The sequence below is a fragment of the Podarcis erhardii genome (genome assembly GCF_964252035.2).
Source record: "Podarcis erhardii genome assembly, chromosome: 10".
In the NCBI taxonomy this organism is placed as follows: domain Eukaryota; kingdom Metazoa; phylum Chordata; class Lepidosauria; order Squamata; family Lacertidae; genus Podarcis; species Podarcis erhardii.
The window spans coordinates 33,155,640-33,182,217 of NC_138500.1; the positions used below are offsets into that span (position 1 = coordinate 33,155,640).

The 26,578-nt window shown below is 39.1% G+C and overlaps 1 protein-coding gene and 1 long non-coding RNA gene across 3 annotated transcripts in view; one reads left to right on the forward strand and one right to left on the reverse strand.

Annotated features, from left to right (window-relative positions):
• The first annotated feature begins 538 nt into the window (after positions 1-538).
• LOC309351173 lies at positions 539-25,620 on the forward strand. Its single transcript, XR_014160732.1, has 3 exons — positions 539-1,180; positions 1,416-11,715; positions 25,606-25,620. It is a non-coding gene; the product is annotated as an uncharacterized lncRNA (long non-coding RNA).
• The window catches only part of UBN2 (ubinuclein 2), a 50,638-nt gene continuing 27,108 nt past the window's right edge, over positions 3,049-26,578 (reverse strand). The window contains exons 12-17 of one of the 2 annotated variants that reach the window (XM_081878548.1): positions 20,566-20,616; positions 19,236-19,278; positions 15,810-17,345; positions 13,280-13,526; positions 12,403-12,492; positions 3,049-11,677 (exon numbers count right to left, since the gene is read on the reverse strand). In XM_081878548.1, the coding sequence (XP_081734674.1) occupies positions 11,628-11,677; positions 12,403-12,492; positions 13,280-13,526; positions 15,810-17,345; positions 19,236-19,278; positions 20,566-20,616 (2,017 nt within the window). In that variant the 3' untranslated portion in view covers positions 3,049-11,627. The remainder of the gene's footprint in view (positions 11,678-12,402; positions 12,493-13,279; positions 13,527-15,809; positions 17,346-19,235; positions 19,279-20,565; positions 20,617-26,578) is intronic. The other variant, XR_014160731.1, reaches the window with a different exon arrangement.

Consider the following 26,578-nt stretch of genomic DNA (forward strand, 5'->3'; position numbering starts at 1 on the left):
TCAGTTAAGTGTTTCTATGTATTTCCTCGATTTGGGGGGAAGCTGCCCCCACGCCCCGCTACACCCATGCCTGAAATCTCCGGCCAGGCACGGCGGGAATTGCAGTTCCACAACGTCCTGAGGACCGCTGGTTCTCCCAGCACAAACAGCTTCCCTTTGCGTTACCTCAACTTTCAGAGGTGCCCTGACAGCCCGGCTCTTCCACCGCCAGCCTTGCCTGCAAACAGACTCCCAATAGTGGTCAGCCCTGGTGGGTCCCAGAAAGTGCTCAAAGGCGCCATAAAGGCTTAGCTGCACATTCGTGGCGTAAGCCTCCTGTTAGGAAGCGGGCTGGGGTCCACCACATTTTATGCCATAAATGTGCTAAGCCTCCGTGTGCAGAAGACAAAGGCTGTGAAATGATTAAAGAGTTTTACTGTGGAAAGGCTGTGTGAAATGAACACGCCGCACGAAAGCTGCGCACAGTGACAAAGTTACTCATAAGTAGTATCGAGAGAGTCAGCAGAATATTACTACTCTGCGCGTCGCTAACGTTACCGTTAGTATAACTGTAGTTAATGCAGTTCGCGCCTTCCTCCGACCACCGCGCTGAAAGGAAGCGTAATTCTTCAAACAGCTTCAAAATGTAAACTGAATAACAGAGAGGGAGGAAGGGTGGAAAAAACTTCACCCCAGATGGGACTCGAACCCACAATCCCTGGCTTAGGAGGCCAATGCCTTATCCATTAGGCCACTGGGGCTAACACAGTTTTAAGTCTTCCAATCCTGTTATTGTACCTAACATCGCATTTTTCGTAGACAGGTCCCACCCCTTCCATATACGTCGCAGGTTGCTCATCCGGCAACACTGTGACGTTTGCATGCCGGACGTTGCCCCACATATTTCTAGACACACGAAGGGGCCCATAGATCTAAGTAAGGGCTCTCTGCATTGTGAAGGAACTCCGCCCCACCCGCCTTCTCTTGCCTTTCGGGGTAAGAGTGCTGGAAATATAAAGGAATCAGTGTGAGAAAAATAAAAAAGTAGGGCAAGGCTACAGGCTTTCTTTTGTGGCAGTGCTTTGAAGTTTGAAGTAACTCTGCTCTCTTCCCTCAAAAACCCTTCTTCGTTCATAGGAGCTGCTTGTCTCCATAACTGGCTTTTAAGGCAGAAAGCGGAGTGGTTTGGTTTAAGTTAAGAGTCGTCAACAGGCTCATCACAGCTATCTGCCTATCACCCATTCCCACCACCCTTCTGAGTAATACCCCTCCCCACCTTCTCACTATATAGAAGGGTCTGGTGACTTCTGTTTCAGTGTATCTGAAGAAGTGTGCATGCACACAAAAGCTCATACCAAGAACTAACTTAGTTGGTCTTTAAGGTGCTACTGGAAAGAAATTTTTTTTATTTTGTTTTGGTTTGGTTTAAGTTAAAGGCCATTCGCCTCTTGCTGAATGCAGAATGAAGACCGGGAAGAGAAGGGTGTTAAACACTAAGGTTTATGTGTTTGTTTCGTTAATACATAAACATATTTACAAAGAATATGCATATAACAGCCTTTGCATGTTTATTCAGAGGTAAGCCACCACAGTATTTTTCTTCCAAGATAAACTTAACAGAGCTTTAGAAACATATTGCTTTTCTTTCCTAGTTATTTGCTCACCTACTATCCTTGTAAAATGCACCACTGTTTTAAAATGCTTGCAAAATATCATGCATCCCTTTTTTCATTAGCATAGTTCAGCTAATAATTCCTCCAGCTTCCAAATTTGCCTACAAGGCGGCTTTTTAAAAACTATTCAACAGTTTACTAAGGGATGCTTTACATATTACAGTATTTCCAATTCACAACAATCCTGTCACCTGAGTAAATAGTATATGGCAGCTCTACAATGGGCAATAAATATTACCAGTTTATCAGTTCTGTCGGAACTGGTTGTATATGAAAAAGCTCTAATAGTGTTTCTGTGTACAATTATTTCTGCACAACTGAAGTACAGTATTAGGAAAGAGAGTAACAGTAGCATAACATTATAATGCAGTAACATGACAATATAATGTATCCCATGCCTGGATTGCAAGCAGTCTTTTCCCATCTTAGGTTGGAATCCTCCATGGTGAGGTCTGACCTGAACAGTCATGTATGCCTTAGTAACATCTGGATTAGACTAATACAAGGTGCTATTGTGAGGGTGCCTGTGCAGTATTCAAAAGCCTCAATGGGAACAAAATTAAAATTAATACAAAAGAAATCTGCCAGAGGCACTGGCAGTTAATGCTGGTGTACTGTCATCCTCATTAGCTCCCAATCCATTTGCAGGACCAATTCAATGTATTGGTAAAAAAGTAAAGGTAAAGGACCCCTGACAGTTAAGTCCAGTCATGAACGACTCTGGGGTTGCGGCTCCCATCTCGCTTTACTGGCCGAGGGATCCGGCATTTGTCCGCAGTTTTTCTGGGTCATGTGGCCAGCATGACTAAGCCGCTTCTGGTGAAACCAGAGCAGCACACATAAACGCTGTTTACCTTCCCGCCGGAGCAGTCCCTATTTATCTACTTGCACTTTGATGTGCTTTCGAACTGCTAGGTTGACAGGAGCTGGGACCGAACAACAGGAGCTCACCCTGTCACGGGGATTCAAACCACCGACCTTCCGATCGGCAAGCCCTAGGGCTCAGTGCTTTAGACCCTAACCTGCCTGTGTCCAGGGTAGCTTCTAGTTGAATCTACCTGCTCTCTTGCATTCTTAGTCAAGGTGCTGCTTCACATGCCACTGTCAAGAGAGCACATTTTTGACAACTGGACCTAGACTGAGGATTTTTCTTCACATGTAGTCTTAACAACACATAACCCTCTTCTTGCTTCTGTAAATATCTTTTTTGTGATCATTTGGGGATCAGGTATATTAGTTTTGGCTTTGATATTTTGTATTTTCATTGTACTCTGAATCAGTATTGTCCTCCCTATACTGTTAGTTTTGTTGGGTTTAAAAAATGCATTATTTGATAGCAACATTGCATGTTTTAATGGCTTCAAATACATAAATAAATAGCAGAAGATGGATGGGCTTATATGTACATTCCTCTTTATTTAATACAGCACAGACACATGACACATACAAAAGGGGAAAAAAACACTCATGAAGGCCCTGCCATAGTTAAGAACAGGAACACCTACACTCAATTGAACAAGGCTCCCACTTCAGATCAGATATCTGCTAGCTAACTACAGATGCATTCTTAGAGGAAGTCTGTTGCAAAAAAATAAAAATCTGCACCCTGTTTGGAAGTGTGAAAACTGGGAATTCCTGGACTTCAGAGGCAGGCATGCCATGAAGAAAATTGCTTGCTTCTGACATCAAGCAATTTTGGTTCTGGAACAAATATATGTTATTCAATATGTTATTGTTCAGGTCCAAACCATGATATAGTGTGCTAGGAGTAAAAGTATTTGTTTCCCAGATAAATAGCATTTTAAAAATTGAGCAAACCTTAACGTACACTTAGAACTGGGGCAGGCAATTGTGACAGCAGCTTTCCCTTTTTCCTACTCCAGTTTTAGATGGACAGTAAGCAAGCACCAGTTCTGGTGAGGAGCCTTACATACTTAAAAAAAGAACAAAAATACAAAAAGGAGGGCGATAGGGGTATTTACAAAATTCATGGCTGGTACAGTACATCATTTAAGACACACTATGCTACAATCTTTCAGGTCCTGAGATTATTACAAAAAGTTAATTCAAATATTGTGTTCAGATTCGGTTTGAGAGAGGAGGAAAAGATAAAATCATTTACGCCACGTCAGTAGAACACATCTCCCTAAAAAGCAAAACCAAAAGCAGTTGGCACCAGTTATCAAGTAGCTGTGTTTGGCTACTCAAGCCCCCTTCTCTAAGAGAAGCCATTTATATTTGTTGCATGGAGTACATTATCACATGGAAGATGTTTTAGGAGAGTATTCTCCCCACATGAAGCCAAAGGTTTCCCCTTCAGTTACATAAAAACTCCAGTTCTAACTAGTAAAGTAAGCCTACATGTGGAACCTAGAACACAGTTACTGCTTCAGATGTGTTTGCCAAGTATGGTTTATTACAGCACCACTACTTGATAAGGAAGCTTGTTACATTAAGGAGGGGTATACAAACTAGTAATTTTTTACAACTACTCATGTGTCAATTTTGTCAAGTAGTGAGCCAACCATGTAGAAGTTTCCTTACTTTGTATAACCTCTTCTATTAAAATGTATAGCCAACTGAGCTAGGTATTAAAAGCTTACTTCTCCCCCAACTGATTGTTAATAGGTGAGGAAAACACACACACACGATTCAGCAGAAAGGTTAGAACTGCTAGCCTTTAAACTTCAAAGCTCTACTGTTGAGTGATTCCCTTTATTAGGAAATGCATTTTATTCTTTTGTTCCAGAATAATTTCTGCTCAATGCTCTGAATTTATAATGACACAGGCATTCACTTATAATAAACATATTGTGACCTAGAAAATACCAACGGATGAAATGTAATGTTCAGGTCTGAATGTGCTAAGAAGGGGAAAGGGGGAGAGCTAGTTTATAATGCTAAAAATTCAACGCTGCTCAGCAGGTTTGAGGTCAAGTTAAGCTTATTTTAAAGTAACGTAAGTATAATTGAGTTTTTGCTTGCTTGCTAGCAGTCCAAATACTCTAAAGCTTAGAATCTACCTCCAGCACTGAGAATGAATGACAAAAGTGCACCAGTTGCAACATCAGGGAGTTTAGTCAGACAATTATTTAAACCACAGAAGGTCCAACACTGAAATGTGCAAGAGGAGGCAGAAAAGTATCAGGATTCTAACGTGACTTACATTTAAAGGAGGATCTATCTAGAGGAAGCGTTAGTTAAAATGTCCAACTGACATTTCTCTGTGTACCGGTGAGGTATTCATTCACTTGCAGATTTATCAAGTTCTGTTTGCTGATGGTAATGAAGGATATTTCTCCCATAGTTACGTGTTTCATGTCTGCATATCTGATAATGTCAATCAAGGCATTACATCATCAGATTTTAATATCGCTCTTAAAGCCATGAAGTTTCTTCATGACACTAGCTTTGAACTGGTGAAAGTCTTTTTGCTTTTTATCTAGAGTTTAATTTCCATGTTACAAAAATATTTCTGTAGTATACACATTCAAAAAGCTATATCTTGTTTCTTTGGGTAAACATCACACCAGTATGGGAAATGTATATGTGCTACTGAATGATAAGTCTAGTTATAATGCATAGTTTATTTTACTGCCTACTGAATCAAACTAAGGCCTTATAGAGAAGGGAAAGGATGAAAACAAAGACCATCCCTGCCCCCCCCTCCCGTGCTGAAAACCAGTTGCTTCTAAATAAACATTGAGTGCCATGCCTACCATTTAGCTTCCTCTGAACTTGCTTGTTTCTGCCAATTTATGTTTTATGTCAGGCAAGAGCATACCCAGTTGTTATCTTTGCTGCTAAATGTCAGCACAGCAAGTGAAAAACCCTCAGTCCTTAATGAGGTGAAAAATAATTGAATGTTGTGTACACTATTTAACCGTCTACAATAGGAATGGGAGAAGGCATCAGAAAATTATTTGTTATATGGAACAAAGACACTCTTATCCTGCACAAGAACTGCTCCATAATGCAACACTTATTGTAAGATAAAACTAGAGAACCTTGGTTTTCTGCTGTGCCAAACGAAAGGATAATTCAATTAGGAAAAAGAACTGAAAATGGTCTAAACATGGAGCTTGTGTTTCCTGGAGCGAGTGAGTCGAATGGTTCCAAAAAGCTATATGGAACAAAGACTTCTCAAAGCTCTTTTAAAACTTCAACCACCAAAAAATTGGTGGGAGCTGTAAAAAGGCAAAATTGAGCAAAAGGGTCCTGAGAAGTGGATTCAGAGAAGAGTAAGGGCAATTTCTGCACTGTCACACTGAATCTACACCACCACATTTCCCTAATACCTCCGCCCATAGAAAATGACACATTTTAGGGTTCTTTGATGAAGTTATGTTTAGAGCAAGCTCATTTTTTCTAAATGATGTAAGTTCCTTAAAGCTTAATTTTAGGCCATAGCTCAGGCTTCAAACAAACAAGGGCATGGCAGTCTCTCTCTTCCAATTAGGACATTCCTTGCTAAACTGAAGTTTGTTTAAACCCCTTTTATGACTAGAGGTAGAACAATCTCCTCTCATATTTGCACTGGAATTAGGAAGAAACTAACTCACCACATAGATAATATCTCCCTCAGCCACAATGAGCCACCTTCACTTGAACAGGTATAGCAGTATTCAGCACTGAGTGCCCAACCATTGATTCAGAATTATTTTGACGGAATGCAACTTAGATTTGTTTTCGAGATAGTAAAACCTTGTTAAATAATACACTGTTAAAGAAAATCCAGATCACTTTTTTACAAATATACAACAAGCTTTAAAATGCACGTTTACTTATTCTGATTGCTAGGTTGCATTTTTACTATTCTCACAGTTCATTAATTTACAGTAGTAGGCGTCATAAAAATATTGTCATTAAGTGAAATCCTGTTGTAATTCTTTGCTTGAAACTAGTTTGCTACTCTTTAATTTAGCAAGTTTGCTACTTAATTGCAAGATTCTTGTGTGACTAATTCTGACACAGATTTTTAGATATGTATCTGAGCAACACAAGGAAGCTCAATATGCATGGGAAACAGTCACTTTAAGTAGGAATATTTAGTCACTACCGTCACCAGACAGCTGCCTAGATATCCAAAGAACAGGTTCCTCAGATGAAGTAGAACAATATGAAAAGGATTCTACCTTTTTAGCCAGCACTTTTTGTGCTGCCGGAACTGAAATTAACTTTGCTAGTTTGATTTAAGAAATACGAATTCTTGATACAATTTCTATAACTTGTGGAAATTTGTTCAGTACTTCTTCTTCTTCTTTTTGCTAAGAATGTTACATTTTGTTGAAAATTGTGTCACACTTTAGGAATACCAGTTCAAGTTTATTCAATATTTATACCACTATCAGACTAGCATTATTATACTAAAATTTAATATGCAACCTGAAACTCCAGTGAGAATAGTTCAGCCCATTTCCAACTAACCACTCATTTCCTTACAGTTGCTCAAATACACCTAATTACCATACTCTCACCTGTGTCTATGTTCACCTTTGTAAGTAAACATTAACGTTACAGAAAACATATGAAACATTAGGGCTGTCGGGAATACTGCCATGTGTGAAAGCAAGCACCTAATAATGAATGCCATGATACAGCAGTGATAACATTACACACACTAATTACAGAAGGGAAAAGTCATTTTAACAGCATAAAGTCATATTGGCAGGTTCAAGGTTCTTCCAAATACCTCCTAGCACTTTAGGACCTCTGAGTATACTTTTTGAGGAAAGTTGGGAACAAAAACAAAGAAAAGGCACTTAACCAAAGGACAAAGGCCTGTATCAAGTAAGTTGGAGTGATAACACTATTCAGAGACAGAACCAAATTATATAAAAACTTTTACACGTTGCCATAAAATTAAATTGCATAAAATGTTGATCAGTTGTTTACCTTTGTGTTTCGTTTTTAGAAAATAGAAAAAAGCAAGCAATTCTACAATGACCAACACTGGAAGAGACCTGGGTGAAAACCTTCCAAAGCTTAGCCTGACTGCAGGCTTTACTTCTTCCCTGCAATACTATCCTGAAAAGTCCCAAAATAAAAAAATAAGCGCAGTCACTATATCTGTTGCCAATGCACTCCAATAAATCAAGACATTCTAATCTTCCAACTCTAAAACCAATCTGTAAACTAGATTTAAATTGACTTATAAATATAGCCAAAAGTTCTTTCCACGAATGTAGCAGCAAACATAAGACAGTTGGGAGCTTTAAGAGACTATCTGTCAGATGATTATGGTTCCGTATAACTGATGGTAGCTTCGGAAATGCAGAATCTTTACTTTTGTACCAAGTGGAGAGGCTATGCAGAGGTTGGATTAGACTGCTAAAAATGGAAAGAGGTGTCATCTTGCTTGTCTACCCCACTTCCAGCCTATACTACTGGATAAATTAAAAGTCACTTCTTATTTAATAAAACAGATGTCAAACCCACAGCACCCACACCTGGGACTTTGACAACATTCCCAACCATCTTCCGGGAGACAAGCAGATATAAAAGTCTGAACAAAAAGGAGTAATTTAAACCATCAACTTTTATCTTAAGGTTGGAGGAGAACAATATATTGTTAAGACAACTGACGTTTTTGCATTTTGTAGTTCAATGCCTGTATCCTTTATCTAGATTTTGGATAAATTCCAGATAACCTAGAAATTGCTGGTGTGTTCCCATAAGGTTAAGCACACATAGCAGGAGGCATAATTTAAATAATATTCAATTTCCAAACCTGTACTTGAAAATTATTGCTTGTATTTGAGGCTCAGAGTGAGCTTGCCATTTTAGTTCCTGGTTCAGCTCAGCTGCCCAGAATAATAGCTTTGACTTATTGCTTGTGAATACTGAGGGGGTTAGGACAAGAGCAACTTGAATTCCCGAAGGCCTTTAAAAACACCACACAACTAAATGGAATCTTACTATGCAGGAAGTTCATCAAATTAAACTGCATTAGAATGCTATTTATCCTCTTCTAGCCAATTCATTAGATCCAACTATTCAGCTCATGTGCCTATATCTTTTTATTTTTTAAAAAAATGCTGCACCTCACTGTGTTGATTCATTCCAATATATTTTGCCCCCTTTACTGTGCACACAGTGCAGAGTTGGCATCTATCATTATTTTACTGGTGTCACAATGTCTTCAGATACTTACAGCTGGCTGTTTTTGAAACTTGATCATCTGAGAGTTCACATTGTATGCCCAGCTTATTCCTGTTTGACTTTTTTGTGGCGGGATGAATGACTGTGTAGTCTGACCTATCAACTCATTCACTGATTTAATATATTATTAGAATACGCATGAGCTATACTGAAGGGGCAGGCAATTTGTGCTATTTTGTTCTAAAGGGGGAAATTTCATTTTTCAGTAGCTTAACCATGGACTATAATTTTGCTTTATAAATACAGAAGAGCTTAAAAGGGAAAAAGTGGCATAAATGAATTGTCTGGTACAATATTTCTATCAGTGATAAACACCTGGAAGCAAAAAACTAAGTCTGCCAGAAAAACATTTGACCTCCGTACTTTCTCCTACTGCATATTAGAATGAACAGAGGGGGGAAAGGAATATTGCTTGCCTAAGATTTAGTGTTCATAATAAGATCTGCAAAGGCAGACTCATCACATGCCAAATTATCACTAAATTCCTTCTAGTTAAGCCAATGTAACCTCACATTTGATGGTATTTCATTGAAAATACATTTCTACCTCACTCAAGCAATAACTGCATTTATTATTTTTATTTTTTCAACGTCACACTTTCAAGATACATTAAAAAAGGATTCAAAAACATACTTAATTTGCAATGCAGGCTTTAAATTGCTACAAGGGAAAGCCAACACTATAGTAACAAGCTTGTAGAGAATGTAAGATTTTGTATGTTTATGCATGGAATATATGCTGTGGTGAACAAGGAAGTTTTTACCTTTATCTCAAGGGTCAGCAAAATGAGTAAGAGAAGAAAATATACCAGTTAATAGTTTTGGGACTCTAAGGTTTGGGGGAATGAACCAGCCAAATATATTCTGAACTAAGTATGACAAGTTTGTAGTCTCTTCTACCAAACTACAAGAAATATTTTAGAAAAGTCTTTTGTTTACCTTGCATTTGGTAAAATTCAATATTTAACTGAGTTTTTTATTCCATGATGTTGTGCAAAGTTCTTTATTAGTGGGCTCAACCCAACATTCAGTTACTGTGTTTATATTATATATTATTTAAATATATGTATATTTTTTACATATAGAATTAGTGTGAAATCTAAATTAGTAAATATAACATACCTGGCTTTCTAAGATGAAGGAACATACCTGGAAACAAAAAATGTGTCTGGTAGAAGGCAGCAGCAAGTGTGATCTAGGCCACTATACAATAAAGCTATACAGGTATGTGGGTAGAACACAATGAAGAGCCAAAGATTTCTCTGAAGTTTAATGCAGCCACTCATACTGTTCAACAGACAAGCTGCTTGTCTTCTTAAACTGTAGCTTAACCAATTTGCAGTTGAAGTTTCAAAGAAACCCCCAGCTATACATGTTCTCCTGCATGCGCATATACCTTTATTGGAGAATGGCCTTCATTTTCAGATTACTTAGATTTTTCCGTTTTTTCAGGCTAGAACTGGTCAAAATGTTTTAATAAGATTTAAGTGAGAGAAAATAGATACTTTTTACAGAAGAGCACAATGTCTCATGCCTTCTTGATTTTTCTTAACAAAATTATATTTTGATCCAAATATTCCTTCTGTAATAATTACGAAGTGCAATACAAGATTTGCCTCCCCAACATCTAACATATTGCTATCAAAAACTGAATGTCAGCAAAGAAGTTGTGTCCCTGTGCAACAAGGGGGTCAGGTTTTATACCTCCTAGCTATGCAGGTATTAGGAATGCTGGAGGTACATATTTTAAGCCAAGGCTGAAGGCACCTCAACTACTCTTTGGAGAAGGCTTTGAACAGTACTGAGAAAAGCAAGACTCTGTACAAAAGCAAGCTACATGTAGTTATTGTGAGCTGGAAATCAATACAGTGTGAGACTTTTTAGAGCTATTACAAGAGGGAGAAGAACCAGAGACAAGACTTTCTTCACAAAGGATCAAAACTGGAGATTTCTGGATTATGTTTATGAAAAATAAGGCAACTCTGAAGTACTACAGCAAGATGAAGGGCAGGAAAAGACTTTCTTCAGAAGATACTGAAAGCAAGATCTGGTCTGATGAAGCCAAGTAAGTTCTTATTTTATATTTGAGTATATGAAGTTAAATTGAAGAATGGTTACAGAACACCCTCCGACTTTTCCCTTCCTCCCATCTTGAGAGGGGAAAAACTCTACCCTGGTCAATGACATTACCTATGGTGAACAATCCTCCCCGTCTGTAATCTTTAGGCTCTTCAAAGAGATAGTGACAAAATGGCCTTAGCTTGGTGTGGAGAAAATACTTTCTTCCTTGCTTTTTCTACATAATCACAATTTCTGCTTTATATGCCACATTATCCAAAGCTGTATAGAATGTTCCTAACTGGCATATACTGTAAGCTTCCCTGGGGACAACAGATGTATGGCCTCACTTGCATGATGGATAGAGATGTCTATTTTAGCTTCCTTTCACAGATCCTCTATCAGATATCAGCCTGAAAGAAGGTTTGTGCTGCTGTAGGTTTGACAACTGAACCTATTTGGCCAAACCTTTCTGAGCTATTCAGAAAGGATAAAAGGCTTTGGGAATTCACTAGGAGATATCAAACTATGAACCATTTTTACATGAACACTTTCCTCCTTTTCCTTCTCTCTTTGATCAAGTATTCTTTTCTTTTTCTTCTTCTCCTCCTCCTCCTCCTCCTCACCACAGTGCTTGGAATCAGAATATGTAAACATTGACAGAAACAGCAGCTCTGTGTCCGCGTAAGCACTTTCCCAACTGGTCAGTCTCCATCAGCAAAGCAGAACCACTTTAACTCCCTTGCTCATCAGGACATCACTGGGTTTTCCTTTGTAACTTAGTGTCCCCTTTACTTTGGCCTCCATCTGGAATTTGAAGATGAAAGGGGGGGGATTCATATAAGGTAAATTGTCTTATTATGTAAATTACTCTCACGAAATGTAATGAAATATGATGGAAACCTGCATTCCCACTTGGCAGCCTTTACAACAAAAACAATTTTCATGCAACACCTTTGTGGAATTCATTGCCACACTATGTGGTACATTCCAATAGTACAGCTGGGTTCAAAACTGGCAAAGACAAAACTTAGCAAGTAGGCAAATACTAAGAGGCCTAGCCATGCCAGATATGCCAGTATCCCAGCACCTGACTCCAGAAGCAAGAATGTGGGAGATAGGTTAATTGGTCTGTTTCGTTGAAATTCCACTCCAATTCTTTCTGAGAAATATTTATTTGAGAAAAATGCCTTATGAAAGAGCTCAGTTCACTTGTTATTTTATATATGCAGTGACAGATAATGAAAGTAGGTGAAAACCCAATATTCATCCCAAGTTGAGAATTCTCCTTGAGATGTAGACATAAACAGGCCCTCAAGCATTCTCAGAAGCCATTGTTAGGTCCCAGGGTTTTCTGGAGTACTTCTGGCAGCTGCCATCATGGAAATGTTGGAAAAACAGATTCTACAGCAGTTTTCACTATTGTAGAATTACGAAAGACTTAAGCCATGATGAGAAAATTGTTCTTTCACTTTTAAAAAGTGTTATTTCACTTTCTTTTTCTTTTAAAAAGACAAGATTTTTTTCCTTACCTGTATAAGCTTGCTGCAAGTGAGCAGGCAGAGGTGTGTGAGACAGCGCTGTTGCATGCTGAGCTCCAGGCGGTAAACTCTTCAGTAAATCTGAAGTAGCGTGGATAATAAAAAACAAATACAACCACAAAAATTAAGAGCTAATTGATGCAAACGATCTACTTTGCATAAATGCACAAAGCAGCTTTACTTATTTTTGTCCAAAACATCTTCAGTAATGGTTACCAGTTCAATATGCATATGTTCTTTCAGTAAATGTAACAGATACATTCTTTAAAATGCCAAGTATGCAACCTAATTAAGGAAATATCCTGTTTGATACAACTTTTGTTTTTAATATATGCTATCCCGTGGTAGTGGAACAAGAAATATAGATAAATAAATGTGTCAACTTAAGACTTCCCAAGAAACTAATATTAAACGTTCCAAGTCTAATATCAAACAAATACTGAAATCTACATTTGGTAAATAGGAAGGGAAAAAACTGTTTACAAAAGATGCACTTACGATATCAAAGGCAAAGCTTATTTTCGATTGTAAGCTATGGTGCTCATTTTAATCGATTTTCTGGGATGCAGAATGTTAGGGTTTTGTCCCACTTTATAAACAAAAATTTCTCAAATTCCAATTATCACAGGGCACTTCATCCAGAAAGGAAGTAAAAAATCAGTATGCACATAATGTGGAAAAACATACACATTTACACACATAATATTGAGAGTTTAAAAATAGCCATTAACAGCAACCAAAAAATAAAATCCTCACCTACAAACTGTGAAGTATTTCTAGAGATCCCTGCATTTTCCTTGCAATTACAGTGTTTATGTGAAAGGAGGCTTAAAGAAATTGGATGGGAAAAATATCTAGCCTTACTTACTCTGTGCTAGGCTGTGGTGGAAAGCCGCTGAGGTAGATCCCGAGTTGGTTGTTACTCCAGCTGTGTCTGTTCCAAAGCCAAGTAGTTCCAATGGGAACTGAAAGGGCACAGTCACAGGAACAAGGCTACCCAGCATCCCAAAAGGAGCCAATGGAGCAGATGTCACATTCTGATTGGTTACAGACAGGGGTGATGTCATGAGCGTCAAAGGTGAAGCATTTGCCAGTAATGATGCACCTGTTGTTGACTGTATAGAGACAAGTGTTACTTTTAAATCTATTTTACAGCTTTTCTGGGACACACCCAAGAAAATAAGGTTAATTATATAAATATCTGAAGTTTTACTACCTAAACAAGGGTCATGCTTTTCTACACATTGCCTATGTGGCTTCTGGTACAACTTTATAAAATATTCAGGTAGCAGTGAGTGCTGTGTTCCCTTTTTGTCTTGCCATTAGTGTAAGTTACTGTTTCAACAATTAATAGTTTTAAATGGGAAAGTTTTATAATGCTTCAACCATTCCCTCAGCTTCTCTTTCCCACAGCATTGCATCCATTGCACTTACATTTAAAATTCAAGATTTTGTAACAGTGTTACTGAAGGCATAAATTATTTCATAGCACAATTTAATGTATGCTTACTTGGAAGTAAGTCCCAAGGAGTTCAAGGGGGCTTATCCCAGTAAGTGTACTCAGGATTGCAGTACCAGTTTAGGGAGCAAAGCAGCTATAACCAAGAAACCCTAGTACAAGAAGGGAAGGATTTCTGCAGTTATCATAATTTATTATATGTATTACCATTCTAACATGTTCACTTTACCCTGAACATAGAAATATAGGAAGAACAGACAAGAATCAAATGCAGCAATCTTTGAGTGTGTGCTAAAACTATGGCAAGAGAATATTGGATGGGGTTTGGATGAGTTGGCCTAATCTGCCAGGCTATGCCAGGCTCTGCAACTGTTGAGCTACCAGCTTCGCACAATAAACTATGGGTCAGTGGAAGATAGTGCTGCAGTATGCTGCTGGTAATAGCCAGCGGCTGCAATCTCCTCAGGAACCCTCACACATTTGTGACTTTTTTTGGCTTAGCATTATGTGCAAGCCAGCTGTGTGTCAATAAACGGATGCTCTAGAAACTAACACAGTAAATGCTGAAAAGGACTACATAAAATGGTATGAATGTATGAAGTTCAGAAAGCTCTTGGAAGATTTGATACACAAAGAAGGAAATGTAGAAGCAGAAAATATTACAGTGAAAGCCGAGTTAGGCTTTTAGATGAAGGACCGCAGGTAAGAAGGCTTACAGTATAGCTACACTGGCTGTAGGTCCTACCATTGGATAAAAGGGAGGCTGACAAGCATAGTATTAGCTGCTTTTTCTGCCCAAGGCCCCTCATTAAGAAAGTTGTAGCAGACATGGAGTCTGAAGCAGTTATATAGAAGAACAGACCAAATAAATATTAATTTTGGGAACAGTTGCTTTCATAAGCAATGCTTTACTTTAAGTAATGCTACATTTAAGGAAATAAAAATGATTGCTGCTTAAATTATGGCAGGATACAACAGAAGAGTAATAAAACATCAGACAAGCACCATTGATTAAAATTGTTCAGACTGACAATATGGACTAACTAACTCATGTGTGTTTAACTCATGAGATGGTGAGGCCTATTCCATATAGGAAATTATAGACTAGAATGAATATTAGAAGATAGAACTTGCAGCAAACATCACAGAAAAACACTGTAGCACCAGAATTGCTTTGGCTTGCTTACCTGGGTTATGTTCAAGTCTAAAGTAATATACAAATTTAAAATAATACTTTTATAACAAAAAGATAGATGTTGATTAAAATAAGAAAACAGAGAGGGGAGTGAAAAATGAAAAAGAGTTTCTCACATGAAACTGCTTTTTCCATGTAATGTGAATTAGTCTTGAAACAAATCTCAACATGCTACTGTAAATATGCTGAAGTTTGCTCCCACTGTGTATTGTGCTAAACAAATGTGTCATTTATGCCAAGAGTGACTAGGGTTTTCCCCACCTACTTCAAATATAATAAATTCTCACTTATTCTATACTGTGAATCACATAAGGGATATGTGGGATACAAATCACATATATACCCCTATCTCACATCACTTGCTGCCGCTGGCAGGGCAGAGAAATGCACAAAATAATTACACTGCAAAATGGGGTGAGCACTTTACTGAGTAAAAGCCAACATAGGCTGCTGTTTTCAGTGTCACACAATGTGCAGTTCCACCCTTAGGGTGCAAATTGTCTCTTTTAAACTTTAGAGCTCCATACCCTCTCATCAGTGTGAAGGTGTCTATATACATTTAGGATGTAATCCTACACATGCTAAGTTAAAGAGTTAGTTCCACTGAACTCAATGAGGCTTACTTCTTAATAGACATGTAGAGAATTGCACTATTAGTGTAATTACATTTATGAGGAAGGATAAATAGCCCAAAATAGAATACACATGTTATGCCTATAATGAGCTTTCACATTCAACACATACCTGCACACTGGCTGGTATAACTGTAGACCCTGAGGCAGAAGATGGTCTGTGTGGAGTTGACAATTGTTTAGTAGCACCCTGTGTTCCACTTCCTGCTGCCCCAGAGATACTAGTCCTATTAGCTCCACTTGAATTAAGATTGCTGCCTCTGTTGACAGGTACATTCATTCCAACTCCACTTAAGTTGCTTTTGCCAACAGTTCCAGAGGCAGAAGAGTTGGACAATTTTGAAGGAGCCTGAGGGTTCTTTGCTGGTTGAAGGCCTGAGGTGCGGTTAGAGGACAGTAAATTAATTGTAGGAGACTGCCTGCTGACATTTGCTCCACTGGGCTGTTTGTGAAGGGAATTGTTGCTGCTAGAGTGACTACTCTGGGATACTAGTGCACTTGAACTGGAAGAACTGGAAGATGATACAGGCTTGGGTGCTGAAGTGGACCTTGCTGAGGATAGTTTAGGGGACACAATAGGTTTGGGTGTTACAGAAGGCTTGGGTGCTGTGGGCTTAGGAGAGGCAGCAGGTTTGGGGGAAGGAACCATGGAGAAAGGAGGCTTGAAACCCTGGGCAGAAACTTGTGATACTATGGTCTTGGCTAAATAGTTACTAGAGGTAGAGGTGCTGGATGCTGTCCGAGACACAAGTGGGTGAGCCATCTGGGAACTACTCCCAGACACGGTGCCAGTCAGGCGGTATGCTACTGGTTTATCTGATGTCTTGGTAATTGGGGACGAACAAGAGAGTTTAGGGTTGCTACTTAGTTTCACCACAGGATTGGTGTGAGATTTACTAATAGTTGCTTGTAGAGGAGACACATATTTTTGTTGGGCAGCTGACTGCTGGTGAACCTTTGTTATTTGTAATGCTGAAGAGCCACAACCGTGGGCTTCTGAAGAGGATACAAGGATAGACGTATCCTTTGGTCTCTGAGAAGCAGAGGAAGCTGTGGCTTGGATCTTACAGGAAGAAGAAATGTGGGCCTGTGAAGAGGAAGCAGCTTGAATCTGGCTTGACCTCTGTAATCCTTGTTGTAGAAGCTTGGCTGGCAAGGGCTCCAATGAAACCTTGGGATTCTGAATTGAAGACCCAGCAATAAGGCCTGAAGAGATACCAGTCTGAAGTAAATCCTGGGATTTCTTTGGTCCTGGTCCTGTGTGCCCAGCTATAAGACTTGAAGAATGTGGTGTTTGAACAGTCTCTACCTTTTTTGAAGATGACAGAGGTAACTTGCTCATTATACTTGCTAACTTCTCTTCTCTCAGCCCAGGCCGAGGTCTTGAAGTTGGTGTCTCTACAGAGGACACAACAGGAGAACTCTTGGCTCCATTGTTAATAACGGCCAAAACATCAGAAATGGATTCCAATGATGGTGGATTGAAGGAGAGATCTTCATCCAGTGAATCATCTAGGCAGATGGTCTCCGGAGTAGGATTACAGCTAGAACTGGCCAGGGCAGTGACAGGTGTGCTGGTACTTGAAGCAGGAACACAAGCTGAAGTAAAAGGGGTACAGACTCTTTGTTCCTTCTTTGGACTAGAATCCTAGTGTGAAGAAATAATGAAAATTAAAATATTATTCTGCAAGTAAGAAGGAAGAAATTTCAAAGAATGCTTGTGTCTTGCCTGTTTGTAATCATGCATGGTTCCATTACTGTAGTTTATTTGATACCAGATTGCAAAAACAAGTATACTTGCTTATCAGTTTTAATTTTTTAAGCCCTGCAGGGTGTAGTTATTTAAAAGAAAACCTAAATCTACTACTGAATCTGTTAAAAAGAGAGATTACTCCCATATGAGCCCACTAAGCCCTGCTGCAGGTGCTCTGTTCTAAATACCTTCCGTCCAAGAAATAAATTTGTTTAGGACATGCTGTGAGTTTTCTCACTATTGGAACTCAGTCCACGAGAAAGCATGAATGAACCATAAATTGTGTTATTTTAAAAATATAATTAATTCCATTTTTTACTTGATCAGGTTGGGTTAAATGGCTTTATTTTAAATGTTACTAGTATATATTGTGGTCCATTTTCCATTGTAATTTAACTGTTTTTATACTGTTCTCTACCTTGAGTTTCCATTACAAAGTACGGCAGGGTATAAAATTGAGGCTCAAGAAAAAATGTGATAATAGTAGACATATGGGGATAGCTCAGTCGGTAGAGCATGAAACTCAATATGGGTCTGCTCCATATCTTAAGTGAAAATGGGGCTGTGATTTTAAATATATTTGGGCTTGAGGGATGACTAAAGGTTCCCACTATTCTTATTTCCACAATCAATTTTCTGATATCTCTTTTCCACCGACCAGGAATGGACATCAAAAGGAAGTCAGACTTTGAGGATAGTGTCTGTGGAAGGCGTTGCAGGGGAAAAACAGTTATGGGGACATAGCTTAGTATCCCGTGTGTGATAAACACTTTATCTTTGGTATCACTGGGGTAGGCCCACCTTAAAAATACTGTATAGATCTGTCTCCCATCACATGACTTTGAGCGCTAGACAACAAATCCGTTTTAAAGGTCATACCAATTAATAGTTAATAAAAGACTTCATAACACTAATTTCTAGAATGCTCACAATACAACATGATGCAATCTCTTTTTTATTGCAGAAGAAAGCCAATATTCTTAATTGAATCAATTACCATTAAGATGCATGAACCATAGTGTGTCACCAAAAACTAATATTGCTTAAATATATTTCCTCTCCTAATTTTGTCTCAGCTTCTGGGCTGCAACGAAAACACTATATTATCCAGCTTTGCATCAGTAAACATATCAAGAGGAGCCTCAGATGCACATTTTCAAGTGCAAGTACATTGAATCTTCCAGATATCACACAAATTCTACAAGCTCTGAAAGGAATTATATACCTTAAAATTATTACCCATGGAGCAATCAACTCTGCAGCAAGCTTTTCATGAAGACCACACTGCTCAGCAATTTTTTCATTTGCTGACAAAAATGGGATCTGGGTAGCCCTGGGCTATTTTTCAGTCTAATGCACCTCAGAAGATTCAGTTGGTAGCCGTGCTGATCTGATGCAGTTGAAATAAATAAAAAAATTGTCCAGTAGCACCTTGGAGACCGACTAAGTTTGTTCTGGGTATAAGCTTTCATGTGCATGCACACTTCTTCAGATACCATATGTCCATGAACACAAAAGCTTATATACCCAGAACAAACTTAGTTGGTCTCTAAGGTGCTACTGGACAATTTTTAATATTTTTTTTTTTATGTATCTCAGAAGACTGGTGTAAAGGTAGCACTCCATGTATATTGCCTTGAGATCCTTGATGAAAGCATGCAATACAAAGGTGATAAATAAAAAGCCAGATTGGTGGATTAATTGCTAAAGTTTCAGATCTGTGAAACTTTACATCTTGCCAAATTTTTATTACTATTTATTTCTTCATTTTGACTTACTACTTACCTTTGCTTTGGGTTTAGGTGCCAGAATCACCTTCTTCTTTGCCCTAGTGAGCACAAATTTATAGTTAGAGGGCAATCTATGATTTTTAACTAGAAGTGTCAGAGCCCTATGAAAGGCCTTAAATCTGCTGGCCATAAACACAAGGCTGGCTAGGTATGGGCACACATGTTCAAAAAGAAAAAAGTGGAAACACAATTTAATTGAAACCTAGGGGAGATTTTGCAAATATGCATGCACCCAGGATTTTGACTAGAATTTGCTTCTGAGAAGGTGGCTCCACAAAATCCATTTGTTGATCTTTAAACTCACAAACTTACTGAACTTTGAGGTTCAGGTTGTGTGGACACCATTAGAGAAAGAAACAGAAAATAGTCTCATATCCACATGAAGCACAACTACGCCAAGTCTAAATTTTGGTCCTCCTCTTGAGACAGTTCATTTAACAACTGTATTCTGAATCCAAGCTGACCCCCTACTGGAGTACTGAGTCTTCATAATGAAAATGGTGAAAATTTGTAAATGTGCATATACTAGCACTCTGTCCTGGATCTGAGGCCTGAGCCAAATCAGACATATTGAGAGGGCCTCAGACTAGTCAGGTACATATAGTCACAGGTTGCTGTGAGTTGTATTGGACTGGCCCAGAGATCCATGACTGTCAGGGGGCAGGGTATCAGGCAGCAGGGAAGAACAAACAGGGCAGAAAAACCATACAAGGAGGCAAAGACCTCTCTGATAAGTGGCTGCGTCTTCCTAGGGGAAGGTAGGCCTGATGCTGCAGCTCTCCTTCTTGCCTGACAACCTGCAGGATCAATGCCTCCACTGAACTTCACAAGCAGGAAAGCCATTTACAAAGCAGTCCCACACAGGATTGGTCCTGTTAGCTAGGGATCATGGGAGTTGTAGGCCAAAACATCTGGAGGGCCGCAAGTTGGGGTGCCTGATCTAGATCAATAATTTCAAACATCATCTTTCTCACAAACGCCTCCTTCCACTTTCAACATTTCATCGCAATAATATTCAGTTAATTCTATTCTGTGATGTCAATCTGGTAAATGTATGACTTGTAGATTAAAATCTAGAATTATACAGGCAACATTTGACTAGTTCCAGAGGGATTTCCCCTTGGCATACTGAAGCACACTATCATACAATGTATTTCACCAGTAATTTGAACTACACAAAATACACTGGTTCAAACTTTATTCTAACAAGCCTCCCATCCCCGGGCCTCAGACAAGCACTTTATGGGTCTGCAAACAATAGTATGAAAAGCTAAATAAATGAAAATAGAAGAGTATATATAAATATGTGCTTATGTTACACTCACGGAGCAGATGTAAGATGATTATGAACACTTCGACTCTCTTTAAAGAGCATCCTAGAAAGAGAGAGGGAGAGCAAAGAATTCCATATTATCAAATATCAACAATTTCTCCAGAATTAAATGATTCACCATATGCCATGCTATGAACTTACCAGTTTATTTGTACAGTTATTTGACGCAAGATGATGTAATCGGGTTAAAATATGCACATTAGTTTTCAATAGAGATAATAGCTACACTCAGGGGCGCCGACTTATAAAAAATATTGGGGGCGGGGGCCCATACCGACTTATAAAAAATATTGGGGGGGCCCAAGACCTCCAAACCGCTGCTGCTGGGGGAACGAAAGGGGCAAGCCCCGGGCTGCCCCGACCTTAAGTGAACCTGTGAGGGCCCGCCCTTTGCGGCAGCCGATTGGCTGCCGCCGTGGGCGGTGAATATTAATGAGCTAGGGGGAATCCCCGCTTCTCGCGGGGCTGACGCCAGCCCCGCAAGATTGTTGATGGGTCAAGAGATCGGGAGTGGCTTTGTTTTAACTCATTACTGAATGTATTTTAAAAGGTAACTAGCGTCAAACAAGGAAAATTAAAAATACCAACATAATTTTGTGATTTTACAAAGCATAATATAATTTTCTTAAATTATTGGGGGGGCAGAGCCCCCCCCAAATGAATTTTTGAGGGGGCTCGGGCCCCCTCAGGCCCCATGGAGTCGGCGCCTATGGCTACACTAGAAGAATACTGCTTACCAAATGTTGTTGTCTTCAGTAAGACTGATGAAACATTAATAATATGTTTCGATCAAACATGGTTTGTTAATCACTTCCTGACATTCAAATGTCTACACAGCTCCCTCAGGTGAGATTTAAGTGAAGAGATGCAAGGACAAAAATAACTCTCTAAATCTACTGCAGGCGTTCCCAACCTTTTTTGTCCTGGGGGCATATTTGGCAATCTGAGAAACTGCTGTGGGTACCACCACAGAATGACTGCTGTTGTGGATTGCCAATAACTTGCTCTAGAAACAGAGTACAGTGGTACCTCAGTTTACGAACTTAATCCGTTCCAGAAGTCCGTTCTTAAACCGAAACTGTTCTTAAACCGAGGCGTGCTTTCCCTAATGAGGCCTCCCGCTGCCGGTGCACTTCCACCGTTCAGCTTCCGTTCTTAGACAGAGATAAAGTTCGCAAACTGGGACACTACTTCCGGTTTTGCAGAGTTCGTAAACCGAATAGTTCATAAACAGGGCTGTTCTTAACCCGAGGTACCACTGTACAACCTCTTCATATAAGACAAAACACCAATCATCCCAAAACTAATGCTAATCCTACCCCCCAAAAAAGACTCAAGACAAAAATGTGTGCCCTTAACAGACACATCTTAACCTCTCAAAAAGGAGACATGCAGACCCCCAACCCCCCCAAAGTAAGGAAGGCACATATTCCACCCAAAAACACAATACAAATCAGACAACACACACAAACCCTCCACCACTACCTGTGAACAAAAGGTAACCCTCCCCCCCCCACAAAAGAAACAAGCTAAAAAAACCTCTTCCCCAAAGAGATAGAACTTACTTCCTACTACCTCTGTCCCCCATGCTTACAATGCAGGGTGTTTTTCAAAAAGTTTTAGAATGGACTGGAAAGAAAAACACCCGTCTTTGGCTCGACACCCTCTTCCTCTCTTATAAAGTCTGTGTGGGGTTCTGAGGAAAGGGAAAAGGGCAAGGCAATTGAAGGACTGCACTTTACTTCCCAGCCAGCCCAGCTGCACAAAGTAAAAAAGCAAAAAGCAAAAAACAAAAAAATACCCAACAACAACAAAACCCCAAAAACCTGGGGGGAGGGGACTTTGGTGGACACTAAAGAGGGTGTCAGAGGGTTATGAGATTCCCATGGGGGTTCCAAATCTATAGTACATCTTGTCACTGCTTCAGATTGAACTAATTTACAATAACAGACTGAGCCACTACAAATTGGCCCAGGTATTAGATATGTAATTTCACTCAAACTGTATAATCCGGAACATGTTTAATCAGAAGAAAGCCTCACTGCAGATTCAGAACCATGATTTCTTGAAATGTTAGGCACCAGCCTTTTATTGTGATGCTCTCTGGATGTTTCCAGTTACAACTCCCATCCTCTACAATCTTGGCCTTCTGGGCTGGTGTTGATGGGAGTTGTAGTTCAAAACATCTGGAGGGCACCAGAAGAGGCAGTTTGACCATCCCCTTTTCCACAGTCTTGTTACAACTAGAAATCTTCTGGAATTTAGCACAGTACATAGTCATCAGATCTAGAGGTATTTCAGCTCTAAGTTGGGAAATCTTCACCAAATACCTTGGGAAAGATTATTTTATACCCTGGGTGTAAATCTATGGGTGGGGTCCTTCCAAAATCACCCAGTACCCAGTCCAATTTAGACAAATGTTACTCAAGCACCTAACTACATACGGCAGCAGAGCTTGCTAACTTCACCGGCATTTAGAATAAGAATTCTTTAGCATTAACAGAGAAAACATGAATAGGAATTCAGAATTTTTGGTCAGTCTGAGGGCCAGGGCTTAGTAACATTTACAGATTTTGAACCAGACAAGGGGAAGTGAGATTTGAACTTGTTCTTTCCAGGTGAGTTGTTAGGTATTAAAAGAATAGCTGTCAGTGAAGGTAAGAAAGTTGCTTTAAAAGGTCATCACGTTTATCATCACTCAGTCACCTAACCAGGCATATTGCATCTGAAGAGAACTACTATGCTCAACAATGACCATATATTAAGCCAAAATGTGCACAATCCCCTTCAGTCAAACTACGAAGCCTCTAATTAGTTACACCTTCCCAGTATGAAACTACAGTAGAGTCCTTCTGGTTTAATTACAGCTCACACAAAGGGGCAACATGCTTAATAAACTGAGATTAAGGAGATAGCTCAACTGGTAAAGCATGAGACTCTTAATCTCAGAGCTGTGGGTTCAGGCCTCATGCTGGGCAAGAGATTCCTGCAAATCCAGGTTTGTTTGGCCTAGATGACCTGCAGGGTCCCTTCCAATTCTATGATTATTAGCTCTATGATCATCCAAGCAAGTCAAAGTGTGCAAAGTCTCCACTGACACATGACTTTTTTCTGGAATGTGAGTTTGTTAGCAGACATTCATGGTAATCTTGAAATTGGTTTATCAGTATGTAATGTATCAAAAAGAGGGGTTCTTCATGAGAATGGCGCCCCAAGGAAATTCACATACTAATGTAGCATACACAAAAAAACACTATCAAAATTGAGCAGATCTAGTAGCCATTAAAATGAAAAAAAAGATAAGGGCTCTGGGAGGCTTGGTATGGTCATAATCACTTTCAGAGTTAACACTAAATAAATAAATTATGGTAAATGAGCCACCATAGCTGCTAGAGGGCTATGAAAATTTGTGTCCTGTGCTTTTAAGACTCATCTACCCATGTACTATCTGAAATAAAAGGAATGCATTGGTTGGATATTTTTTTTTAGCTCTCCTACCACACTGCTTGGCAAACAGAATGTGATCAGAATTGCTGGCTTTGCACATATATTTATCTAACACTATAGACATCAAACATGATTTGTTATCAATTTTTATTTAAATGAAGACTGAACCAGATATGGATCTGGCCTGTGTAGCCAAAAAGGTTCCACACCCATGCTTTAAATAAGGAAACAAATTGTAAGAGCAATTGACACACCTTGTGAACCCCTCACAATATCATTTGTTAGCAGAATATTTATTTATTTATTCATTCATTCATTCATTTGCTTTACTGACCTTTATTCTCAAGCTTTTCAGTTGGAAATTTTCCAGTTACAGAAACTGTATTAGATCATGTTAGGATACTCTCATATGCAGGCTGCTAATTATCTCTCCTCAAGCTTTTCACATCCTTTCTTACCTAAGCTGATGTCCTGCAGTTTGTCTTTGTCTTGTCTATCTTAGATTGCAAATTCTTCAAAGCAGGAAACAAGTCTCGCTGTTCATAAAGAGCCAGGCATATTTACGGCACTAAATACACATTAATACATTGTAATAATTGTGCCATTGTGACAACCCACTATTAAAGGTCATATCTGACCAGCAGCCAATTAATGGGCTTCATTAATTATTTGTAGTAACAATGCTGCTTATTTCAAGCTGACTTTACTGAAAGCTACAACTAGTATCCTAAATTTAGTGCTCCCATTGGACTGTCAGAGCACGCACAATTGGAATCAGTTTAAGGTGAGGTTTGAAAGACTGAATTAATTTACTTCAGTGTACACATCTGCGTTGGACATCCTGGGATAGGCTACACTATAAAATAATGCAAGGTAGAAAGCGGCATAAACACATCAGTTAATCAGGGATTATTCTAAGCTAAAAACATGGCCCATGTGGTCCAGCACCCTGTTCTCACAGTGGCCAAAGAGATGCCCATGGTAAGCTACAATAAGAGTGGTAATAAACCACTTTAAACATGTTGCTTCTCTTAAGTCAGTGCATGTATGTGCCTGTATAGCAAAAACACATTTCAAATTTCTTTTCAGTTGTACACTACCGCCAATTGTTTTTTTTACAACTATAATAACTGGCAGAAATGGTTACAATTGTGTATTTGGGTTACCATTATGTATTTGTGTTAGACTATTACTTTGGCCACCTCATGAGAAGAAAAGACCCTGATGTTGGGAAAGATTGAGGGCACAAGGAGAAGGGGACAACAGAGGATGAGATGGTTGGACAGTGTTCTTGAAGTGACCAGCATGAGTTTGACCAAACTGTGGGAGGCAGTGGAAGACAGGAGTGCCTGGCGTGCTCTGGTCTATGGGGTCACGAAGAGTTGGACACAACTAAACGACTAAAAAACGAAATTGTTCCAAATGGCTGCTTCTGGTTTCATCTTTATCATTTTCTACTTTTAAATAACTTATTTCAACATTTTTGGAGGGTAAAAACAGTTTTTAGCATGATTATTGTCAAGCTCACACTTATTTACTTTTGTTCTTTAACAGTAAGCCATTTCATTATCTCTTCTTTGAATAGTTCTTGGATGTGAACTAATAGAGGTTTCTTAAAGAAGTTGAACAGTTGCTGAAACCACCAGAAAATCTCCAATGATTTGCTTCAAATACTCTGATAGATGGGCAGAGCAGCATCTGGGCTGATCAGCATACAGATCCGTTAAAATAGCCACATCTAACTTCCTAATTCAGGTCAAAATCCTTAGACTTATAAAAAAGCCAAATATATAATATAATATAATATAATATAATATAATATAATATAATATAATATAATATAATATAATATAATATAATATAACCACTGTGAGTGGAACTACTACTAAACTGCTATATGGTATGCACGTAGGCCCCGTTTACCAAACACACACGTGTTTCCTGGAAATCATTTGTTAGATGAGCATTCACACAACAAGTCCACAATTTCCATTTATTCTAATCTGTGATTTGCCAGATCCCTGTGTTCCTTCCCTCCATAGCTGCACCCAACCAGCAAAAGAGAGAAGGGAAAAACTGATTTGACCAATCTCTCCTGCACTCTGATCTGTCCACTTTCTTTGTCTCCTTCCTATCTCCATTGTTTCTACCCGAAAATGGCCACCACCAACAAGCAAAGCACAAACAAATAAGGAAGTAAGGCAGTGGGAAAACTCAGCAAGTACGGATTATCGCCAACTGGAAACGGAATCAGCTTCTCCTCAGTGCAAAATTTTGCTACTTGTTATAGGAAAGAATATCTGTAACCTGACAAGAACTTCAAAGTTTTAGGTATAGAAGACTAAGCAGAACCTTGTTCAAAATCGTTTTCTATAGTATTGGCTGATGAAATATGAACATCAAGGAAACGGCCTCATAAACACTATGCATTGATATGCACCCAGTGACACTGCAGAACCTAGTAGATATTAAGAAAATAGAGCTTAGATGGTTCTGTCCTTTCCTATCAGGCTAGTCCCAAGAAGTGATGGTGGGAGATTGTTCAGTTTCACTATGAG